This window comes from Martes martes (assembly GCF_963455335.1).
Source record: "Martes martes genome assembly, chromosome: 3".
Lineage (NCBI taxonomy): Eukaryota > Metazoa > Chordata > Mammalia > Carnivora > Mustelidae > Martes > Martes martes.
The window spans coordinates 153,673,838-153,695,217 of NC_137890.1; the positions used below are offsets into that span (position 1 = coordinate 153,673,838).

At 48.3% G+C, this 21,380-nt stretch overlaps 1 protein-coding gene across 1 annotated transcript in view; it reads left to right on the forward strand.

Moving 5' to 3' along the window:
• DRC11 (dynein regulatory complex subunit 11) overlaps positions 1 to 21,380 on the forward strand; it is a gene marked incomplete at its 3' end in the record, with an annotated part of 147,095 nt that overhangs the window by 110,112 nt on the left and 15,603 nt on the right. Inside the window, exons 15-16 of the mRNA XM_080799646.1 lie at positions 659 to 858; positions 14,757 to 14,843. Of these exons, the coding sequence (XP_080655772.1) occupies positions 659 to 858; positions 14,757 to 14,843 (287 nt within the window). The remainder of the gene's footprint in view (positions 1 to 658; positions 859 to 14,756; positions 14,844 to 21,380) is intronic.

A 21,380-nucleotide genomic window follows, 5' to 3' on the forward strand; every position in this document is an offset into this window, starting at 1 on the left:
CGTGCACTCCACTTGTGTTCAGGATGACGGAAGATGCTGGAGGCCAAGTCCCGCTCAGGCCTGAGAAAATGGACAGTGTGGCCGACCTCCGAGTGTCCACATGGTAACTCCAGGCCCTTCATCAACAGGCTGGAACCAAGAACAGATCAAGGAAGTCTGGCCCCTACACCTGCCTCTTGCTTCTCCCTTTTCCCTCCTGAGAACCACTAAGGAACATTCCCAGCCCCCCTCCCCGGCTGTGGCTGCGTGTCCACATTCCTTTTCCTAAGCTTTGAAAGACTGTAGCGCCACTGCCGACAAGCAGAGAAACCACCCCCGCCCGGAAAAAAAAAAAACGCCAGAAGTAAGTTATTGCAGAAATGCTCTTTAGAATGATAAGTTTGGGGGAAAATCTAGGGAAAGGGGCAGCAGGGAAGGCATGTGCAGAATAAGCAGAGTGGTTTGTGGCCCCCACCTCTAGCCCTGACATACAAAATCAAAGGTGTCACTGGCCAACTCAGACTGGGGATGTGCCTCCAGTTAGAAATGCTTTGGACACATTCATCACTGTTGCAGAAACTGGGGTCACACGCTGGAGGAACAGCCTTGAGGGATGCTCTTTTCAGTGCCACTTAGCTTCTCCGCACAATTTTAGAGCCTCTGCCTCTACGTCTTACAGGTTCTGCAACGGTGCACGAGAAGGCTCCTTTGGTGAAATCCCTGCTGCTGGCGGGGCCATCAGGGGTAGGGAAGAAAATGCTGGTCCACGCCATCTGCACCGAAACAGGAGCCAACCTCTTCAACCTGTCCGCAGCCAACATTGCGGGGAAGTACCCTGGCAAAAACGGCCTGCAGATGATGCTGCACGTGGTGGTCAAGGTACTGGTTGCATTTCTTGTTCAGATTACATGTTCAGATCCTGCCATTAACCTCCCCATGCCCATGAGCGCGGACCCTTGCGGATGATTTCCGTAGGCTGACACGCCCATCTCTCTTATACTCCCCCATCGCATCCTGCTATAAATCACTTCAACTTTGCAGCTGGCTGAGCATCCAACAGGTAGAAACAGCATCTTCCTTTAACATAAATAACCCCTATTGTCCTGTCCAGATCAGCCTCCTCCTGCCGCAGGAATCCTCCCTGAAATGCCCCCACATGTCCCTGAAATCGAAAGCCACAATTTCTACCTCCAGCCCCCCTTCCTTTGGTAACAGTGTCAGCCACTTGCTTTGGGGGGGGGGGAACAGTTGTTCTTTCACACATGGCATGAGTTGCCAAGGTATATGGTTCCTTGGGCATGTCTGCTCCTCACACAGATGATCCCGAGGAGCCTGCGGGAAGCTAAGCTGACCACAGGGGGTTCCATGCTCCATGATCTCTGGGCTGGAGGACAGGATACCCTAAAAGATCCATACACCACGCAGTCCCAAGATCTTAGAAGAGTTCTTCACCTCCCTGTGTCTCTGTCTTATACCAGCAAAATGAAGCAGTCAGACCAAATGATACTGTCATCCCTAAAAGCAAAGGTTCTCTGATATCGTTTAGAAATGGGTAATGACGGTAATAGACAGGCGTTGATAGGTAGATGGGGAGATGATAGATGGGGAGATGATATATTCACAAATGGATTACCAAGTTTTCAAGCATTTTATTACAGAATATTCATATTTAATATTAAAACTGGACAGATTTGATTTTTATTTCATTGAGTACCTGAAGGTTGTCTTTATGCTGTTCAATTCACTTTTAGTTACTAGAATGCCGGATCAACCAGCTTTTACCGCCTAGCGAGGACACCCCCACACCTGGGGTGCGGTGTCACTTGTGCATCCACTCTCGGGGGGCTCTGGGGCTTATATGCAAGCAATTGCCCATAGAAATGGTTCTTTTTCCACATGACGTTGACCGCTGGAGTGATTTTGTTCTCTTAGCCTCCTGGTCCCTACCCTTGTGGCGGGTCGGGACATTTCCCATTCTCCTTTCCCCCGCTGCTCGCCCTGCAGGAATCCCTAGAGAGAGAATCTTGAAGACCTGGGAGGTGGGAGGGGAGGAAGGTGGGCGGGGAGTAAAGACCACCGGGCTGTTTAATAGAGCCCTCCCCTCGTAGGGACCACCTGTGTCACCTCTTTACGGGGCTGTTGCATGGTCGCAGCGGCCCTGTGAAGAGCCCATCCTCATCCCATTTACAGATAAAGACAATGCGGCTCTGACAAGTTCAGTAACTTGCCCAAGGCCACGAAGAGCATATGGCTGAGCTGGGGTTCAAACCCAGCTCCTTCTCCTCTTCACCCTCCTGCACCATTTTTATCAAGGCAAACCTTGTAAAGGTGAAATGCATAGATCTTGAGGATGCATCTAAAGTGCAAGCTTTGAAAAATGTACACAACCATGTGGCCACGACTTTCATGGGTTTTTTGGTCCTCGTTTAACTTCTTTGAAATATCTGTTCAAGTCATTTGCCTACTTTTTACTGCATGGTTGGTCTTGTGATTTGCAAGCGTTCTTTGTATATTTTGGTTACAAGATCTTTGCCAGACGTACGTATTGCAAATATTGTCTCTTGTTCTATGACCTGCTTGTTCATTTTCTAATTTTTTTAAGTTTCAGTAATTTTTTATTATGTTATGAGTCACCATACAGCACATCATTAGTTTTTGATGTAGTGTTCCATGATTCAATGTTTGCGTACAACACCCAGTGCTCCATGCAATCCATGCCCTCCTTAATACTCACCACCAGGCTCACCCATCACCCCATCACCCTCCCCTCTAAAACCCTCAGTTTGTTAACCGGAGTCCACAGTCTCTCAGGAGAAGGAAGGAAAAAGATGAAGGTGCGGGGGTGGAATCAGAGGGCGAGATGAACCATTTTCTAATTTTTTTGTCATTTACTTGTCCCATCTCTTAGTGCCACAAGGTGTGGAAACCTCCCACCGTAATCATAGAATTCCGAATTTCTCCCTTTCATTCTGTCAGTTTGTACCTCACAGATGTCGAAGCACCGTTAGGAGATGTGTCCACATTTTGGATTGGTGCGACCTCCTGTTTGGTTATTTTATTGTTAAGAAATGTCCCTTTTTGGCTCTGGCAATACTTCTTGTCCTGAGGTCCACCTCACTTAATACTCATGGAGCTCTCTTGATAACTCTTCTATTTTCAATGTCTTTAGAGTTAAAATGCATTTCTTGTGGGCAGCACGTAGTTGAGTCCTGCTTTCTTCTTCACCCTGACAACACAGGCCATTCAATTGGAGCCTTTGCTCCATTTACACTAAATGCAGTCATCGTCCGGCGGTGTTAGGTCCGCCATTTTGCTGTTTGTTCTCCGTTGTCCCATCTCTTCTTTTATTCTTCTGTTTGTCCTTTCCTGTCTTCTGTTGGGTTAACTCAGCACTTTTTATTACTTTATTTGGATTCCTTTATTGTCTTTTTAGCAGTGCCTCTTTCTTCCTTTCCAGGGATTGCTCTACGGACTACAATAGTCATTTTTAACTTAGCACCGTGTATGCAGAGTTTGTATTGTACTATTTTACATAAAATGTGAGAACAATATAATCCATTTGTTATCCCGTGTCCTTCATGTTTTTATCATACATTTTACATCTAGAAATGTTATAAACACAATAGAGTGGTACCATTTTTGCATTATTTATATTAAATAGTCATGTGTCTTTTAAAGAAATTAAATGGTGGAGGGGGGTGGGGATTTAGCATTTTACACTCATCTCCATATTCACTCTTTTTAGTGATCTCCGTTCCCTTCCACCCATCCAGGTTCCCACGTGGTATCATTTCCCTTGTAGCCGAAGGACTTCTTCAGCATTTTTTTCAGTGCTGGTCTGGTGGCAACAAGTATTTTTTAGCTTTGTTTTGATTTATTTTTAAATGCCTTTATAGCACTTCCATTTTTAAAGGCATGTTTCGCTGGATATAGAATTCCAGGTTATATTTTTCTTTAAGCACTTTAAAGATGTGATTCCATCTATCTTCTTACCTCCGTATTTCTGATAAAAAGTTATCAGAAATTTGAACTGTTGATCTTGTGTGTGCATGTGTCATTACTCTCTGAATGTTGCAAGTATTTTTCTTTATTTTGTTTTTCCTCAGCTTGACTATGAGGTACTGGGTGTTTTTTGTTTTTTCTCTGGACTTAAACTGCTTGTGGCTCACTGTGACCATCAAATCCATAAATACATGTTTTATACCAAATTTTGGAAACTTGGGCCACCACTTCCTCAAATATTCTTTCTGCCCCATTCTCTGTCCTCTCCTTTGGGTGCTCTCGTCGCACATGTATTTGACTGCTTGATGTTGTCCCATGAGTCCTTCACGTCTTGTTCTCTCTAGTTGCCACATCAGATAATTACTGTTAGTCTGTACTCAAGTCTGTACTCTGTATTTTCTTCTTTCTACCGTTGCCAATCTGATATTAAGCCTACCTCGTGGATTTCTTTTGTATTTCTGACATTTTGCTTTTCAGTTATGGGATTTGACTTTGCTTATTTTTATAGATTTTTATTTCTCTCTTGCAGTTCTCCATCTATTCATTCAATATGACTATCTTTTCCTTTAAGTCAACTTAAGAGTTGCTTTACAGTTCTAGTCTGCAAATTCCAACACTGGGTCATCTTGGAGTCACTCTCTATTTGATTGTTTTCCTTGACTGTGGGTCACATTTTCCTGTTTATTCATATCGTTAATTACTCTTATTTGCATATTAGACATTGTGGATGATATGTTGTTGATATTCCAGGCATGCTGGGCTTTGTTCTGACAGGCAGTTATATTACTGGCTGATCAGCTTGAGCTTTTGCAAAGGTTTTGTTTTCTGTTTTGTTATTGTGGGTCTATTTTGGTTTTGCCCTTAGTCTAAGGTGAATCTCTAAGTCCTAGAACATCATCTTCACTTTAATGAAACTTAAATGGAAAGCCTGAGGAGTTTAACAAGAGCCTTTAACTTGGCAAAGGCTAAGGTGTGTGCTTAGTTCTAATTTTCTGGCTATTGCTCTCCACTGAGCTTCTCGGAATCTTCCAGCACGCAAGCACATTTCTGAGGCTAGCCAAGGATTTGAACACGAGTTGGAATTTAAAGCCCAGTAGCCTGGCTTGTGGCCTCAGGGGCTCACCCACCAAGCCCCAAGCACTAAGTGCTTCAGAGGAAAAGTAAAAAAAACCTACCCTCTTGCTTCCCCCTGCCACCCCGAATAAACACCTAATTTTGTTGACATTGTCAAGTAACAGACAGAAGCACATAAATATTGGCATTTCATAAGCATCCATATATACCAGATCCTTTTCTAGCACGTCTCTGTGTAAATTAACTCATTCCGTCCTCACAACAACCTTAGGAGGGAAGCACTGTCATTATCCCCATTTTACTGATGAGGAAACTGAGGCATTAAAGAAGTTTTCCCTGGGAGAGGTGCTGCCGTGTGAGCCCACACAGTCTGGGTCCAGAGCCACCGGGTGTCATCACTACACTATTCTGCCTCTGATTGAAATAGGACTAGTTGAAGTGAGCCTCTTCTCCCTCCTACCACATGGCTCCCTTGCTCCTGGTATGACCCCAGGAGAGAGCCAATGGCATGAGCATGATGTGCTCTCTCTCAAGAAGTTATTGTTTCCACTGCTGAGAGTTTATCTTGATATCAAGTAAGCTATCTTTGCATTTATTAGAATCATTGCATTCTGACATCATGTGGGCCCCAAAATGCTGAACATCCAATTTTCAAAATGTGGAAGAGTGTCTTTATCCACTGAGGCCCCTCCATGTCTGAGTGCCTGACACCTGCCTCATTAAGCCTCACGTTCACCGTGTGTATAACCGATGAATGAAAGACGTAAAGGTCTCGGGAGGGGGCGTCATTCAATTAGAAGCCACGTGCGGTGGGCCACTGTGTCCTGGCATGATTGACAGAGCCGCTATCTGCATTGCAAAGAAGTATTTGCTTTCAATTAACCAGAGAAAAGCAGGAAGTGATGCCTGTGCCGGAAAATCAAGGGCAGGAAGCCATAGTGCATTCCTGTGTTACGTGAGCCGTGGAGCGGGCTGCGCCTGGCACGCGGCAGAATCCGATCTTCGGCATTTGCAGGAGAAGGTGAACTATAACAGAAGGGCCTGTTACTCATCACATCTCCTTATAAAGAATTCCTATCTCTGAATTAATCTCCAGGAAGACAAGAATGCAACTCTTAGGAAACCGCTCCTAACCACCCTTCTGGTGGGTGGCACCGCAGGCTTCACCTGGCGCACTCTGCTCACCGGGAAACACCGCAGAAACGAGCCTTGGATTTGTTTCCATGGCCTCCAATTCCAGTCCATTCTCTGATCGTTATTTTTGGTGGGTTCCTTTGCTTTACACACAATAATGCTAATAGATTAACAGTTTGGGTAAGGGAGTTCCCTGAAGAAACAAGTTTACTGTACAAATAAGCAACTGTTGTCTCAAATTCCCTCTTATACTAAAAGTGTACGTGGAAAAGAATACACATCTATCTAGCGGGGAAATATTAGAAATATATCTAACAATTAAGAAATGTGATAAACGATTAGTATTGAATACATATTTTGTAGAAAGTTATTGAGAAGGGGGCGCCTGAGTGGCACCATTTGTTAAGCATCTGACTCTTGGTTTCAGTTCAGGTCGAAGATCTCACGACTTCAGGGTCATGAGATCAAGCCCTGCACTGGGTTCCACGCTCAATGTAGGCTCTGCTTAAGATTCACTCTCCCGGAACACCTCAGTGGCTCAGTCGGTTAAGCATCAGCCTCCAGCTCAGGTCATGGTCCCAGAGTCTTGGGATGGAGTCCCACATTGAGCTTCTTTCTTGCAAGGAGCCTGCTTCTTCCTCATCCCTCCCTCTCTCCTTCTCCCTGCTTGTGTGCTTGCTCGCTCGCTCTCTGTCAAATAAATAAATAAAATCTTTAAAAAAAAAATTCACTCTTCCTCTCCCTCTGCCCCTCTCCTCCCCCGCACTCTTGTTCTCCCTCTAAAAGAAATAAATCTCAAAAAGAAAGAAAAAAAGGAAGGAAGGAAGAAAAAAAGAAAGGAAGGAGTTATCAAGGCAAGGCACCAGCCTCCTTGGGTCTTCATGACAGTAAATCAGGATGGAAAAGCAGGAAGGATTCTCATCTTGCCTGGAGTCTGACACGTGAGAAGGAGTTTTATACACACTTTCCTTTTCAACCGCACCAGTCCCAGATGAGGCGGGAATTAAAGTCTCCATTCTGCAGACAAGAAAAGTGAGGCTCAGAGTGCTTAATTTGACCAAAACTACAAAAAAACAAAGAGGCTGGCATCTGGACTTTAGCCCATATCTGACCCCAGAGATGTCACGTGGCTCCAGACAGGCTGCTGGGGAAAGGAAGCCTCCGTCATGCCCAGCCTGTGGCTGCCGTGCCCTCACAGTGAGTGACCCAAGGGCAAGGACATTCTTGGGTCAAAGTGTCAGCTGGGGACACTTCAGCATGAGTAGGTGAGGAACTGGAAGCTACCACATGCTGTTGGCCCCCTGGTGGATTTCCACGACTTCTGGATTCCCTCTTGTGCAGGAAACTGTTCTCCTGAACCTTTAGTCCTCCCACAAGAAGGCCGAGAGGAGGCCCGCAGAGCCAGGAAGGCAGACCAGGCAGAGAACTCCTGTCTCATGCTCTGGGTCTTGAGAGAGATGTTTTCTTCTCCCTGTGGTCCTTGAGCCCTCCCTCTCCTCCAGCAAGAGCCAGACCTGGAGGGAGGATGCCCCCCCACACCCAGTGGGGATGGGTCTAGACCATGTGGCCCATACTGGCCTACACGTCTGGACAAAAAGAAGTTATGATGCTGTTGGTGCCTTGGCATCACCCGCCAGGGTCTTCTCGTTGGGCTCAGAGCCAACAGCCTTCGGGCCACGTGCCAATAGATCTTGCCCAGATGTGCTGGTACAAACAGCTGGTCCAGGAGTCAGGTGATGGAGAGCCCAGCCAATTATGTTTCTATAGCTCATGGAAATCTATACTCTCAGTTAATAACCCAAACAGAGACATTGTGGTTGTTTGTGGGTGGTTTTTTGCAAACACACAGATGTGTAATAAATATAATAATTATGGGAGTCACCTTTACAAGATGGAATTCAATCAGGATAAAGCAAACACATACCACATCTGACCCCCAAACCACAGAGCTACTCCCGTGAAAGAAGGGAGGAGTGGGGAAGACGGGATGGACACAGAATTTAGGAGCTCTGGTGAAGCACCAGGGATGAAAATAAGAGAAGAGAGGGACTGGTGACCCTAAGTCCCAAATGGGTTTGCCATCTGAGGCCAGGTCACTGTTCACTGTGTCATGGAGATGGTTTCGGGTTGAGGAAGGGAACACCCATGGACTTCAGAATGGGTTTTTTTTTTTATTTGGGGGGCGGGGTGTGGGGTTTTGTTTTGGGTTTTTTTCATCTTTTTTTAGCACGGACTTTATATTTTAGAGCACTGTTAGGTTCACAGCCAAAATGAGCGGAAGCTACAGAACATCTCCACATGCCCATGGAAGGCTGAGTGGACTCCGCAGGGAGGGCGGGCCCTGGACCGTGGGTGCCCCAAGCGTTGTCTGTCAGCAAGGATGTGCAGACATTCTGTGGGCTATAAATCACCGTAAATACCATGTCCATCCGCTCTTGTTCCCTGGAACGCTAATGGGGGTGGGCTAGGACCAGGGTCAATCCACAGGTATTAAAGGATTGTTAACCAATTTGAAAACACCTAAAGCAGGGAAGGCCTTGGGTGTGGCTAGATTGTGCCATGGGAAGTTGAGGATGGCCGTGCACGCAGGCATTAACCCCTTTGCTGCTCAGAGTCGGCTCAGAGGGCAGTTTTGTGTGACGCCATTAGCCCTAGTATGGCTGAGAGCGAGCTGGGGAGGAGAAGGGCTCCATAGGGAAGTCCAGGTGATTTGTAAGCCTGGTGCCTGCCAGCATGCAGACACCTACCCCTTGAATACAGCCTAGCAATCAGCAATGACGTCAATGTCTTTCTGTGGCCAGCACAGACCCAATTCCCCTTATGGCATCTGCCACAGTCTATCAATTGGACCTGTATGTTGGCTCCCTCCTGGTCCTCTCCTCTGCCTCAGTTTACCTTCCTTTCCATACAGGGTCAGCCCACCTGGGCTCCTGACCCTTTAGCACACCTCTGTGCTTCTTTTGAGTATCATTTATGGTTTTCCCAGCTAATACCCAGTGAGGACTTGAAGTAATTTCTGCAATCTCATAAAAGTTAATGCAGGGAAATTGAAATTTTAAATATTTTTAAATAGTGGAAATACAGAACAAAATGTGCTCACATTTTAAGTACTTAAATGGAATCCAAGTGACTCCAGTCTGGGAACATGAGCCTCCCCTCTCCCCAAGTAACCCACACCTCTCCAACTCCTCCCCAGCATGGTAGCAGCTCACCACTGGCTGCCTCCTTTTGTCCAGCACCACCCATTCAGACAGAGAAACTACTACACATTCTATGCAGGCAGGGACCATGTCTCTCAGTCCCCAGACACTCCTGTCTCCCAACACTGAGCTTGATACATCACAGCTTGATCTCACCACAGCAAATGGTTGGATGGATGGATGGATGGATGGATAAGTAGGTAGATGTGTGGATGGTACAGGGGTAGATAAATGTATGAATAGACAAAGGAAGGATAAATAGAAGGATGGGTGGGTAGATGGATGGTTGGACAGTGGATGGATGTTGGTTGGATGGATGAAAGGAAGGATCGGTGGGTAGATGTGTGGTTGGGTGGTTGAGCAGGTGGTCCTTTTCTGTTTGGTAAACTGAGACTCAACGATTGGGGGGAAAAATAGCTCGTTTTTCATCAGTTTCTCTAAGGCAAGCAAAGTAGGACATTTTCAGAGAGAACTTTCAAAGCTTCCAGGAGTCATTTGGACAAATCATATTGGTAATTCAAGCACGCCAAACACAAACAATTTTCATTGTGGAACCATCATATCGTAACCCAAGAGAATCTCATTCTGACGGTGAATGTTTGACAGTGTTTCTTTAGAGATTGCAAAAGATCAAAGCCATCAAACTCACGTAGAAGATGCCTTTAATTGATCACTAGAGCTCCCCAAAATTTGAAAAAACACTCGGTGGTGGAAGTCCCATCTTCATTCCAGAACGGACCAAAAACTGAAACCCTGAAGTTAAATGTGATAGGACTAAAGAGCCCTCTACTGGCAGCTGAAGCAAACTGCCCGGCGGAACTTCTGAAAAGTTCAATTATGAATTAATTACATCTAATTGCCCAGGACCTCAAACTATCTGTGGGTAATTTAAATGAAGGCTTTTCATTGCTAAATGAAAAACAAAAGAGCAGAGGATACCATTTTTCATTAACAAATTGGCAGAGTTTTTTATTGTTAATACTTGTTAAGGAGAGGCGTGTAGAAAAACAGATCCTCTTCTCCACGGCTGGAGAGGGTGTAAGCAGAGACTCTCCAGGAAGACAGGTTGACAATGCGGGTGAAAACGTGAACAACACAAGCCTTGAGACCCAGCAGCTATGGGTGTGGCCTCGTTCTAAGGAAAGCACCTGTCATGTGTCCTCCAAACTCATCGAACCACTGTTTAATTTCGTAAGAAGGCAGAAACCTCCCAAAGGTTCAAAAACAGTAGGGTCGATCAATAAATTATGGAACTTCATGTTAAAATGATGTTGGAGAAATAAATTTCACACTGGGTAAGCCAGAAGGTATTGTAGGAACAATGTGAGGAACAATCTGATTTGATTGAGGAACGATCTCATTTTGGCAAATACGCACATCGAAGATGGTCTGTAAAGACAGGAAATGTTTGATGAGTGACTTGAATGGAGGAGGCAAAGAGTGTTGTCTCTGTGTCTGAATATGTATTCCAAAAATTTTGTTAATGAATACTGCTCTTGCAATAACAATAAGAACCAAAATTCCAATAATTTCCATGTTTTCAAAGCTTAGTCTATCTGCCCTTTGTGTTTCTAACTATCTGTTGTCTCATAGACGTGTAGCCTGCTCCCTGGAGGAGGACAGCCCTTCTCCTTCTGAGGTCATCCTCTCCTGACTCCCCTCCCATTCCGTGCCACCCCTGGTCTCCGTGTACCCCCCCCATCCTTCTGAAAGAATGTTCCCTGTCTCAGTCTCTGACCATTCACATCTCAGCCCCAGTCACTCGGCTTACTGTCCCTTCCATGCCATGCCAATGCCAGCAGTGACCTCCAGAATGCCAGACCTTCAGGCCAGTGCTGGCCATGGTTGCCCATGCTGCCTGCCTGGATCTCTGACCTCCCTGGGCTTAGGGGACAGCTCTCTCTTCTGTGCCCTTTGTTCTCTCTGGTGCTGCTCTTACCCCCATAGCCTGAGCCCTCCTGCTCCATCGGCGTCTTCACCCCGACCCCATTCCATAGTCCACACTGGGCTCCTCCACTCTCTTCCTTCACTGTGAGCCCCTGCCATCCAGTCCCACATGCCCACCAAACACATTCCCAGTTCCCCAGGAACAGCTGTCCAGCCTGTCATGCCTTACACACCCGCCAGAGGGATTTTTCTAGAACACAACTAGGATCAAAGTTCTTGATTCAAGTCCCTTACAGACCCTCCACAGCTTCCAGGATAAAAGCAAGCTCCGTAGCATGGTGACAGCCTCCATGGTGCCTTTGTGACCCCCATGCATCCCCATGAGGGCACACTTAGCCCTGTGCGCTGGCTCCTGTCCCCAGCATGGCCAGTGCGTCCCCCTCTTCAGCTCTGTGATCTTCTAGAGACCACTAGAAGTTCAGTCTGCTCTAAACTTTGTCTGCAATCGCCATTCCTGGTGGCCTGCCTGACCCACTTTTCCCTCCTTCTGTCATTAGTGGTCCTTGCTGACACCCCATTTTCCTTGGGACCCCCTCACAAGCTTCCCTCCCTGCCCATGGACAGGGCCTTGAGGGCAGGGACCCCAGCACCAAGCACAGTACCTAGCACATCAGAGTTCCTCCAGAGGCACTAATGAAGGAACACGTGAGAACAGCTCTCCTTCCACATTCAGAGCCAAAAACAGTAAAGCCAATCTATCCCTCCCACGGCAACCCATCGACTATTTGAAAACAGCTCCCTTGCCGCCTTGAATCTTCTTTTCTCCAAGGAAAAGTCTCATCCCCTAGATGGTTCCTGGTGGGAGAGGCTGTCGGCATGGGAGGACCCAGGTTCCATTCTCCCTTCACTGTCCAGAGCTGAGCGCCGTCACCAGGTGTCCTCGGGCTAGATCGCCACTGTGGAAGGTCAGGAAAATGGAAAATGCACACCCGGCAGGACAAGACAGTAACGGTTTTAGAGTTCTTCTGTCTAGAATGGCAGGGGACAGAGAAGGAAATGTGTTAATGAGATGCTTTTGACCAGACATCTTGTCTACCATGGTGACATGGCAATGTGACCCCTGGTTAATAGAAGGGCCTGGGGGCGTCAGGCAGAGCCAGGTCTGACTCCAGGTTCCAACATTTCTCCAGTGCTGATGGGCATGTTACCCTCCACTCAGTGACCTCGTGTATAAAGCGGGGGAAGCTGGGACATGCTTGGCACAGGATGGGTCACATGGCCAGTGAGGATAGCAGTGAAGTCGTGGAGATCAAGGATCTTTGCCCACAATTATTCCTTGTATTGTTATTGTCAAACACTCGCTGGGGAAATGTCTTCTTCATTTGATAAGTACTGAGCCCTACCAAACCATGTCGCCACCAAGGTCCTCAATGCAGCCCCGTGGGCCCCCAAAGCAGGTGAACGGTCCAGTCAAAGCCATTCCTTCACAGATGCAGGTGCACGCTTACAGGAAGCGTGGAATTCCCCCACCAGCCCAACGGCGCAGATAAGTTCACAGGACAATTGTGGGCGGGCATGTTCAATGCAATGCCACAAACAAAACAATTTTAAACCAGGTACTGGAAGTGAAACTGCTGGTCTCGAAATTGTCCCAGCTAAGAAGACTCCTGCATTTCGGGACCATTGAGGTGGCTTACTTCGTTAGAAGCAGAAGGAGAAAAGTCCCACAGCAATTCTCGGTGCTCGCATCTGTAGTTCCCATTAAGAAAAGTGGGCTGTGGAAAAGCTGCTGCTTGCCTAGTGGACACGGGAGGGGGGAGGCCCGCTGCCCCAGCGAGCACACGATTTAGCCAAAGACGGGAGTCGACGGTTTATGTGGAAACTGTTCCGCTGCAGCTTTCTGTTCCAAAGCTACGATTTTTCCAAGGGAGTAAAAAGAATAAGGTTTTGCCTTTGTCATTATAAAGTGTCTCTTTTCTAAGAAGCTTAAAACCCAGCATCTCATTTTCTTATTTTCTTTGGGGGCTGGAAGTAGGGAAGCTTTGGACTTAAAATAGCTTTTAGCAGAACAATGCTCCCGTGGGCCCCGCCCTCTGCAGCAGGCCAGGGGCATTGTAAAGTAGAGGGGCGACAAGGAGCTCAGAGAATGGACAGCTGGGGAGGGGGCCCCAGGGTCTGGCTTGGGTACAGGAGGGAACCCATGGACATGGCCGTGCTTCCAGCCAACTCTGCAGCCTGCTTCTACCACTCTCCAGCTGTGTGAACTTGGACAAGGTCCCCTTGCTCTTTCAGCTAAGTTTCGCCATTTGTAAAATCTGGATGAGCAGAGAGGCACCTGCCTTCTAGGGCCATGGCATGAACGAGTTGTCCTCTAGCGGCCAGAGTGTGGACACCATGCCGCGTCAGCGTTGGCCCCAATGGTGCGTGTGCTGCCATGGGTGATGCGTGTGGCCCCGGCCAGGCCCACGGCTGCTCACTGACTCACCATGAAGGTCACACCCACCACACCCCCCAGGAGCTGGGATGACAATGTACAATTCTGGATTCTTAAACTCTATGGCTCTGTGTGTAAAAATTAAGGCCTACCAAACAGGGGTCGGCTGGTCTGCTTCTGTCCAAAAGTGCTGGTGAGCGTGGGGCTGTGAAGGCTCACGGCCCGGGACTCAGACTGGCACCAGGATCAGGTTCCTGTCTTTATGCAGGCGTGATCTGCTCGCCGTGGCTCCTGATGCTGCAGGAACAGACACGGCCACGTGCGCCTCGTGACTTTTCCGTCATTTACTACATGCCTGTCTTGGTTAAAACTCACGCCAGCTGCCTTAATGATGTTTTAAGATATATAAAAATAGGAGTACATAAGGCTCTATTTGCCATGGCTGGAGACAGCTTTTATCTGGTCACGGTTTTGCACAAAGCACAGATTGTTGCAAAAATACCCAAACTTTGCTATCGTGGGGGCGCTTTGAAGAGATTGTTCAGTGAGTGGCAATTATTCCCAGGCCCACGGTAAGTAAGGCCCAGCGCTGGCGCAAAGCCCTGCCCGCCATGGAGGGGCTCAGAGCCACCTTCCAGGCAAAACCTCGGGCACAAAGGCACAGCCGCGCAGCGGCGAACAAATGGCCTCACGGGGGCCCCTTGTGCTGAAACAGCTTTTCTCACGATGAGCGAGTCTGAATGAACCTGGGAGCAGCAAGTAGGCTGTCATTAAACCCGAGGCCCAAATGCCCATTGGTTTGCCGCAGAATACAGCTGGTTTATTTCAAGCCGAACCGATTCAAGGCTCCAGGTCCTAGGGAAGAACGGCCAGTGCCGGCGTGTGGTGCCCCCATCCTGCTGTGCAGGAGGGGTGCGGTCCTGCCCTGGAGCCTTTCTGGGCACCCCCACCCCTGAGAGCCATCTTGGGGAGCCATCGGGTCCTGCTGTCTGTCAGGGTCCAAGAGAGAAATGCATTTACAGCCCAGGCTCTGCTTCTCCTTGCAGGTGGCCCGAGAGCTCCAGCCCTCCGTGGTGTGGATAGGAGACACAGAAAAAACCTTCTACAAGAAAGTCCCCAGCGCAGAAAAGATGGTGAGGGATTCTCGATCTTTCTCCATTTGGCCTTTTCTTTCCCCTCCCCTCAGGGGACCCTTACCAAGGACTGTCTCCACTTTTCAAGAACGTCTTCTTTAAGGGAGGAAGGGAATGAAGGGGCAGCTGTCTTTCTCTGCCCTCTGCATGTCTGTATTTGAAAAACTTCAGTGGACTGATTTTATGAGGAATAATTAGGGAAAAAAATGAAAGAAAGTATGGAAGGAAGGGGGAGGAGGAGCTTTGGACCCAAACATGTGACTCAGAGGTAAGAAACAATTCAGAGAATTTTCCTTGGTTAAAGCAAATGGTACACACAGGAGTTATTATTAGGATTTCCTATTGTTCATAATAATAAATAGCAAAGGCTTGAAATTTATGAACAAAGACCTTCGACAGAACTGCTAAGTGCCAGCGTTTGGGGCCCCCGGGGAGCGCGCTCTCAACTGCTTCCTTCCTTCGTTTCTCTCCTTTAGAAGGCCCCCCTCCCCCGAACTTCCCCCCACAAATCACCAGCGAATTTCCCACAAGTTAAAAAAAATTTGCAGATACACATGATTGTTATTCCACATCAATTTGCACCAAAGCAAATAGTGGTTAACTGTGAATTTCTGATTAAATTCATAAGGATTTTAATCACTTTCAATCCTTATGTATTATACATCATTTTCAGCAGGTAGAGATGATTTGGATAAAGAATGAAAGCTCCATCTTTTCTTCCCCAAATGAGCCTTGATTGCCCTGTCATTTCAGAAACTCTTAAGAGGACTCATTCATTATTAAATCCGGGAATCTGAGATTTCACTCCCTCTGCTGGCCGAGTCGCTACATTGACGAAAGTCCCTCCCCCCCCACCCCATAGGAACACATGAAGGCGGGTGTTACTATGAGCCCGATCAGAAATCTAAAGAGACAAAGAGACGTGCGGGCGTGTGTAATCCAAGGTGCCCCACACCCAACGTCATCAGAAACCTTGCCTGGGGAGTAGGAGACGTGGTTTCGGGGCTCATTGTGCCGTTCACCTGAGCTGGCTGTGTATCTGAGCGAGTAACTTAACCTCTCTGAGCATCCACTTCCTTAATGACTTAATTAACGGTTTCCAGAGAGCACAGCCTCCAGCTCAGCCCCCCCCCCACCCCGCATTCTCTGCTATGCCTGCCCTCAGGCTCTGGCTGCTCATCTGCACTCCCCGCCCCAAGTCTGTGGGGAACAAGGTGAATCCAAAATGCTCATTTGTAAGAGAGCCAGAGAAGCCCTGGGGGAGGGCTGATGGTGGGGAATGAAACGCCTGCAGGTCGGCAGACATCTCCCACAGAGGGAGCTCTGGTGCAGAGCAGGCAGCTGGCAAAGGAGAGACACGCAGGGTGTCTCCAGGCCTCCTGCCTAAACTGGCCCCACTGTTGCTGATCCCAAGAGACTCAGCCCAAGCTCGGATTCCCAAAAAAATAGCCACAGACTATTGTTATTCCGGTAAGAAATGAAGGCCTTTGGTGGCAGAGTCTTTGCAGGGGAGCAGTCGGACCTTTATTCTCTCCAGCTCTGCATTGCAGCAGTCTGCCATCCCTCAGGGGAATGAACGGTGCTGAACCACGTGAATCACACCCCTAGGTAATTCCAGGACGCCTGAGGGGCAACAAACAGAAGTGGTCCTTGGGTTCCCAAACGTCCTGAGCCATCCCAGGCACAGACAGAGCTGTAGGAGGCATGAATACCCCATCTGGCAGGAGAGCATGGCAGCGGGGGTAGTGGGGTGGGGAGGGGATCACTGTGTGTGTTCTCCAGCTGTACATGGGAGCAGGTGTCCCCACTCAGCCCCAAGTCCTGGGCCTGCCCCTCAGGCTGCCCCTGCTTCCTTCCTAGAGAGCTGGGGCCAGGCCTGGATCACCTCAGCCCTTTGTCCCCACACCCAGCCTCTGACTTAGGCTGTTACCAAGTCCCCCAGCCACCAGGGCCCGAGCTGCTGGAGCATTCTCCACCTGCCTTCTGAAGCTGGCCACCAAAAGCCAAGGGCATCCACAGGTGACAGGAACCCGGGAGGCATCACAACCAGCTTCTCATTGCTCACTCGACCATCCCTGGGCAAAGCCTACAGCCTTCCTTCTGCCATGGTCCATCCTCTGTCCCAAAGGCTCCACGATCCCAAAGACACTGAGGCACAGAGAAGGAAGTCCACCTGCAAAGAAACCAGGAGGCTGCCAAGCTCACCACCGACAGCTACAATAGACAGCCCCCTCATGACTGCCGCCCGGATCAGAGGGATTCCAGAATCTCCCCTTGAAAAAAAAAGTCTCGCTCACAGTGACTCACTGCCCCTTTGATGCCTCAACATTTAGGTTAAGTCTCCCAAGGTCGTGAAATGTATGAGGAGCACCCCGTCACGAGCAGCAAAGCAGGGAAGAAGTCCAGCCTGGGCATGATGGCTACTGAGCCTGGCTCAGCCTGGGAAGCTGAACTCTCTGGGGCAGGGACCGCAGGCCCAACACCTAGGACAGCTGTGAACAAGAGGAAGAGGGTCCCAGGGGCACAACTCTTATGTCAGGGAGGCTTCCAGCAACTCTGGGAAGGAAGCGGTCTTCCCCTGTTTTGCATAAGATGACAAAGGCTCCAACGGAGCCACAGCATGTTGGGGATAGTGCTGGCACCCAGAAACACGTTTGTCTGAACACAGAGGCCAGGCCTTTCTCCCCATCTGGACGGTGCTCCCAGCTGGGATGCCACTGAGTGCCAGGCATTCTCCCCTCCCTCGAGCTTCCCCCCACCATGTGGACACCCAGGTCCCTCCTCCACATCTCCCCAGCCCACATGCCACTCCAGACCACAGCCTGAAAACTGCCTGTGGGGTCCTCTGGTCTTAGAGACGAGGTGCCCTGCTCCAGAATTCCAGCACTCCTGCCCACACCTTCGTCCTCCCCCGTTGTCCTCAACAGCCCGGAAAATCCTTCACCTCTAGACTTTTGGGAATGTCTGAGCTCCCAGCAAGCCCCTCCCTCCCTGCCACGAGCAGCCCCCTTCTCTCCTCCTCCTCCTGGGAGCAGAGCCCTCCTCTCCACTGGGTGCAGCTCACACTGCCAGGCAGTTGTTTGTGGACAAGGGGAAGGCAGTAAAGAATGAGACCAGACAGGCTGCAGCTGCATTTTCCGCACCATTACCCTTCGTCCCCCATCTAGCAGGAGCCTTCCCGACATCGCGGTGGGCCTCCGTGAGGGAAGCTTGTGCTTTGTTGGAGCCGGCCGCAGCAGGGTTTTGGGGAGCTGACTACAGAACGGCAAATGGAAATTGCCGTGTGGATACTAAGCAATAATTTGAAACTGCCCATGGGAATGCGGCCATGCGGGGGCTGGCAGGACCGGACATCGAGGCCGTGGCTGTGGATGTTGCCAGGTGACTGTGGGGACGTTGGCTGGCATGATGGATAGGCGCCAGGGTCTCGTGCATAATGGACAGGCCTCTGAACTGGAACAGGGGTGGCCCGGGTGCAGGGGAGTGCTGATTGAATGGACTTACCTTTCATTTTCGCCCCCTCCTAATGGGACTACACCACACTGTCAGCAAGGGTGTCACTCTTGCTGCGGCCCGGGATCAACATTTGCTATCAGAAACAGGCTAATGAAGTTCAGGGGTGCCTGCCATTTCCAGATGTGCATGTAGCAAGATCATCTGCCTTGGAACAGGCAGCCAGCCCCACCGTCACCATGGCAACCAGGCTGCTGGGGATGGGCTCAGACCACACAAGCAAGTCTCTCACCCCACAAAGTGGCAGTTTCCAGCTTCACTGGGGCCCTGGGATCTGTCCTCCTTCCACCAGCCTCTGGGCAGCTGCCACATCCTGTACCTGGCACGTCCCAGTCACCCCTGCCACCTGCTTTATTCTCCATCAAGCTTCTTAAAAGACCAGTCTATTCTCATTGTCCCCACTCACTCCTCAACCCACCACCGTCTGTTTTTTGCTTTCCAACTCCATAGAAACTGCTCTCAGAAAGTTTTTCTTTGACATCCATTTTGCCAACAAACACTTCGGTTCCATTGTTCTTTATGCCATGTTCCAGGTGGTTAAATTCCACATTTTGTAAAACTCTGTCTCCCCTTAACTTCCACAGCCCTGGCCTCCTAATACCCCACCAACACTTTTTTCTGTGTCTCCTCCTTCTGTGTCTTCTGTCTCCTCGAGTTTCCATCCCAGGCCCCTGGCCTATTTCTCTCATCTTGCCTTTCTTGGGCACCATCTCATGGCTTGAAAAATCATGCCCAAACCAATGACAGCCCCACCCCATCCCTAGCCCGGTGCTCTCCCCTGAGGCTCAGATCCAAGCATCCATGGGAAACCTCCCATGGAGTCTGCAAAGCCTGCCCAATCCCTCCTCCCTCATGACCCACTACCCAAAGTGCTGCTGCTCCTGCATTTTCAAAAGATTGGTTTTATTTAAAACAACCATGCTTCAGGGGCGCCTGAGTGGCTCAGGGGATTAAAATAAACATGCTTCATAAGAGGGCTTTGGATTCGCTCTGGTAAAATGAACCCTGAATATCACCAAACTCTCCGAGCCTCAGAGAAGTGCAGTGGTTTATTTCCTGGCACAGGTATAGATATTCTTATGAGGTCTCTTCCTCCAGAATCTCAGCAGAGGGCTTTCTTCATCAATATGGGGCCCAAAGGCAGTTTCTCAGAACTAAGTAGATGAAAAATCATCATTTAATATAACAGAAACTGATGGGAGCTTGTTACACAGTCATTTTGCACTCTGTTGGCAAATTGCTAGTTTCCGCCACATTGCAAAGTCTCCAGTTTGTCTGTCTCTGCCCTTTAAACACCTTGCTCTCCAGTAGAGCTGACTTGGCACTGGTTCCACCCACACTTGTATTTCAAAATAAGACACCAATTATCCCTTAATAAGCACTTTGTCAGACAGACACATTAGGCCATGCAATCCTCACAGCATCCCTATAAGTTGGGCTCTGTGATTATCCCCATTTCTCAGATTTAGGGACTAAGGCTCAGAGAAGTTGAGCCATCTGCTCAAGGTCACGAAGCTGTTAAGAGCAGAGCCAAGACTGTGATCAAATACGTCTGAATCAAAAGCTGTGCATTTAGCTATTTGCCATGTCATCTGCCTATTATGATGGAGTTTCTTCCTTGGGTGTTTGTTTGTTTCTTTGTTTGTTTGTTTTTGGTGGAGAGGGGAGGGAGTTTGCACATAGCCTGGCCCCCAGGTTAAGTTCAGCATCAAAGTTAAGCCCCAACAAACACCCCTCCCTGTCCCAGGACAGCCCAGAGGCTAGGTATGAACTTTGTCGGCAGGTTTCTGCAGAGACCTGGGGTGGGGATTAAGGAGCAGCCCCTTCGTGAGCAGATCCTGATTCTCATTGTCAGAGCTGTCCATTTCTAGGATTCCAGGAAGTCTCATTCCATCATCCCTGTCCTGTGCTTTCCCCTTTTAAGCTCTTCTGTTCTCCTGGGTGGAATCATGCAGGGCCATTGCTTCCTCCTGGAGGGGCTGGAGCAGGCTCTGGATTCCTGTGGGTGCAGGCAGAGATGATAGGAAGATGCCTGGTGGTCTGGCCTCAGGCCCAGCCTCTAGGATTTATTTTGCTGTAAAAATTCCATCTCTTTCTCTGCTATGTATTACATTATAAAAAGTCTCCTCTAAACTGAATCCAACAACATAAAAAAAAAGATTATGCACCATGACCAAGTGGGATTTACCCTAGGTTTAACATCCAAAAATCAATTAATGTAATATACTATTATATCATTGGAAGAAAAGACAAAAACCATATCATCTCAATACATGCAGAAAAAGATTTGACAAAATCCAGCACCCCTTCATAATAGAAAATCAATGACATAGGGAAAAAAAAGAACTTCCTCCACGCGATAAAGAGCAACTACAAAAAATCCACAGCTAACATCATATTTAATGGCAAAAGAATGTATGCTTTTCCCTTAACATCACCTTTTCTCCCCAGTATTATATTGGAGGGTCTCACCCGGGCAATTAGGGGGAAAAAATGAAATAAAAGGTATCCACATTAGAAAAGAAGAGGTAAAACTATCTCTATTTGTAGATGGCATGATCTTATATATAGAAAATCCTAAGGAATCCACTAAAAACCATTAGGACTAATAAACAAGTTCAGCAAGTTTGCAAGACATAAGATCAATACATAAAAAGCAATGTATTTCTATACACATGCAATGAAAAATCAAAAATTAAAATTAAGAAATCACAGGGCACCTGGGTGGCTCAGGCATTAAGCCTTCGGCTCAGGTCATGATCTCAGGGTCCTGGGATCGAGTCCCGCATCAGGCTCCCTGCTCGGCGGGGAGCCTGCTTCTCCCACTCCTACTCCCCCTGCTTGTGTTCCCTCTCCCTCTCTCTCTCTCTCTCTCTTTAAAAAAAAAAAAAATTTAAGAAATCATTTATAATAACATCAAAAAATAAAATATTAGGAATAAATTTAACAAAGGAAGTACAAGATTTCGACCCTGAAAACTACAAAAATGTTGAAAAATTAAGGACGACCTAGATAAATGGAAAG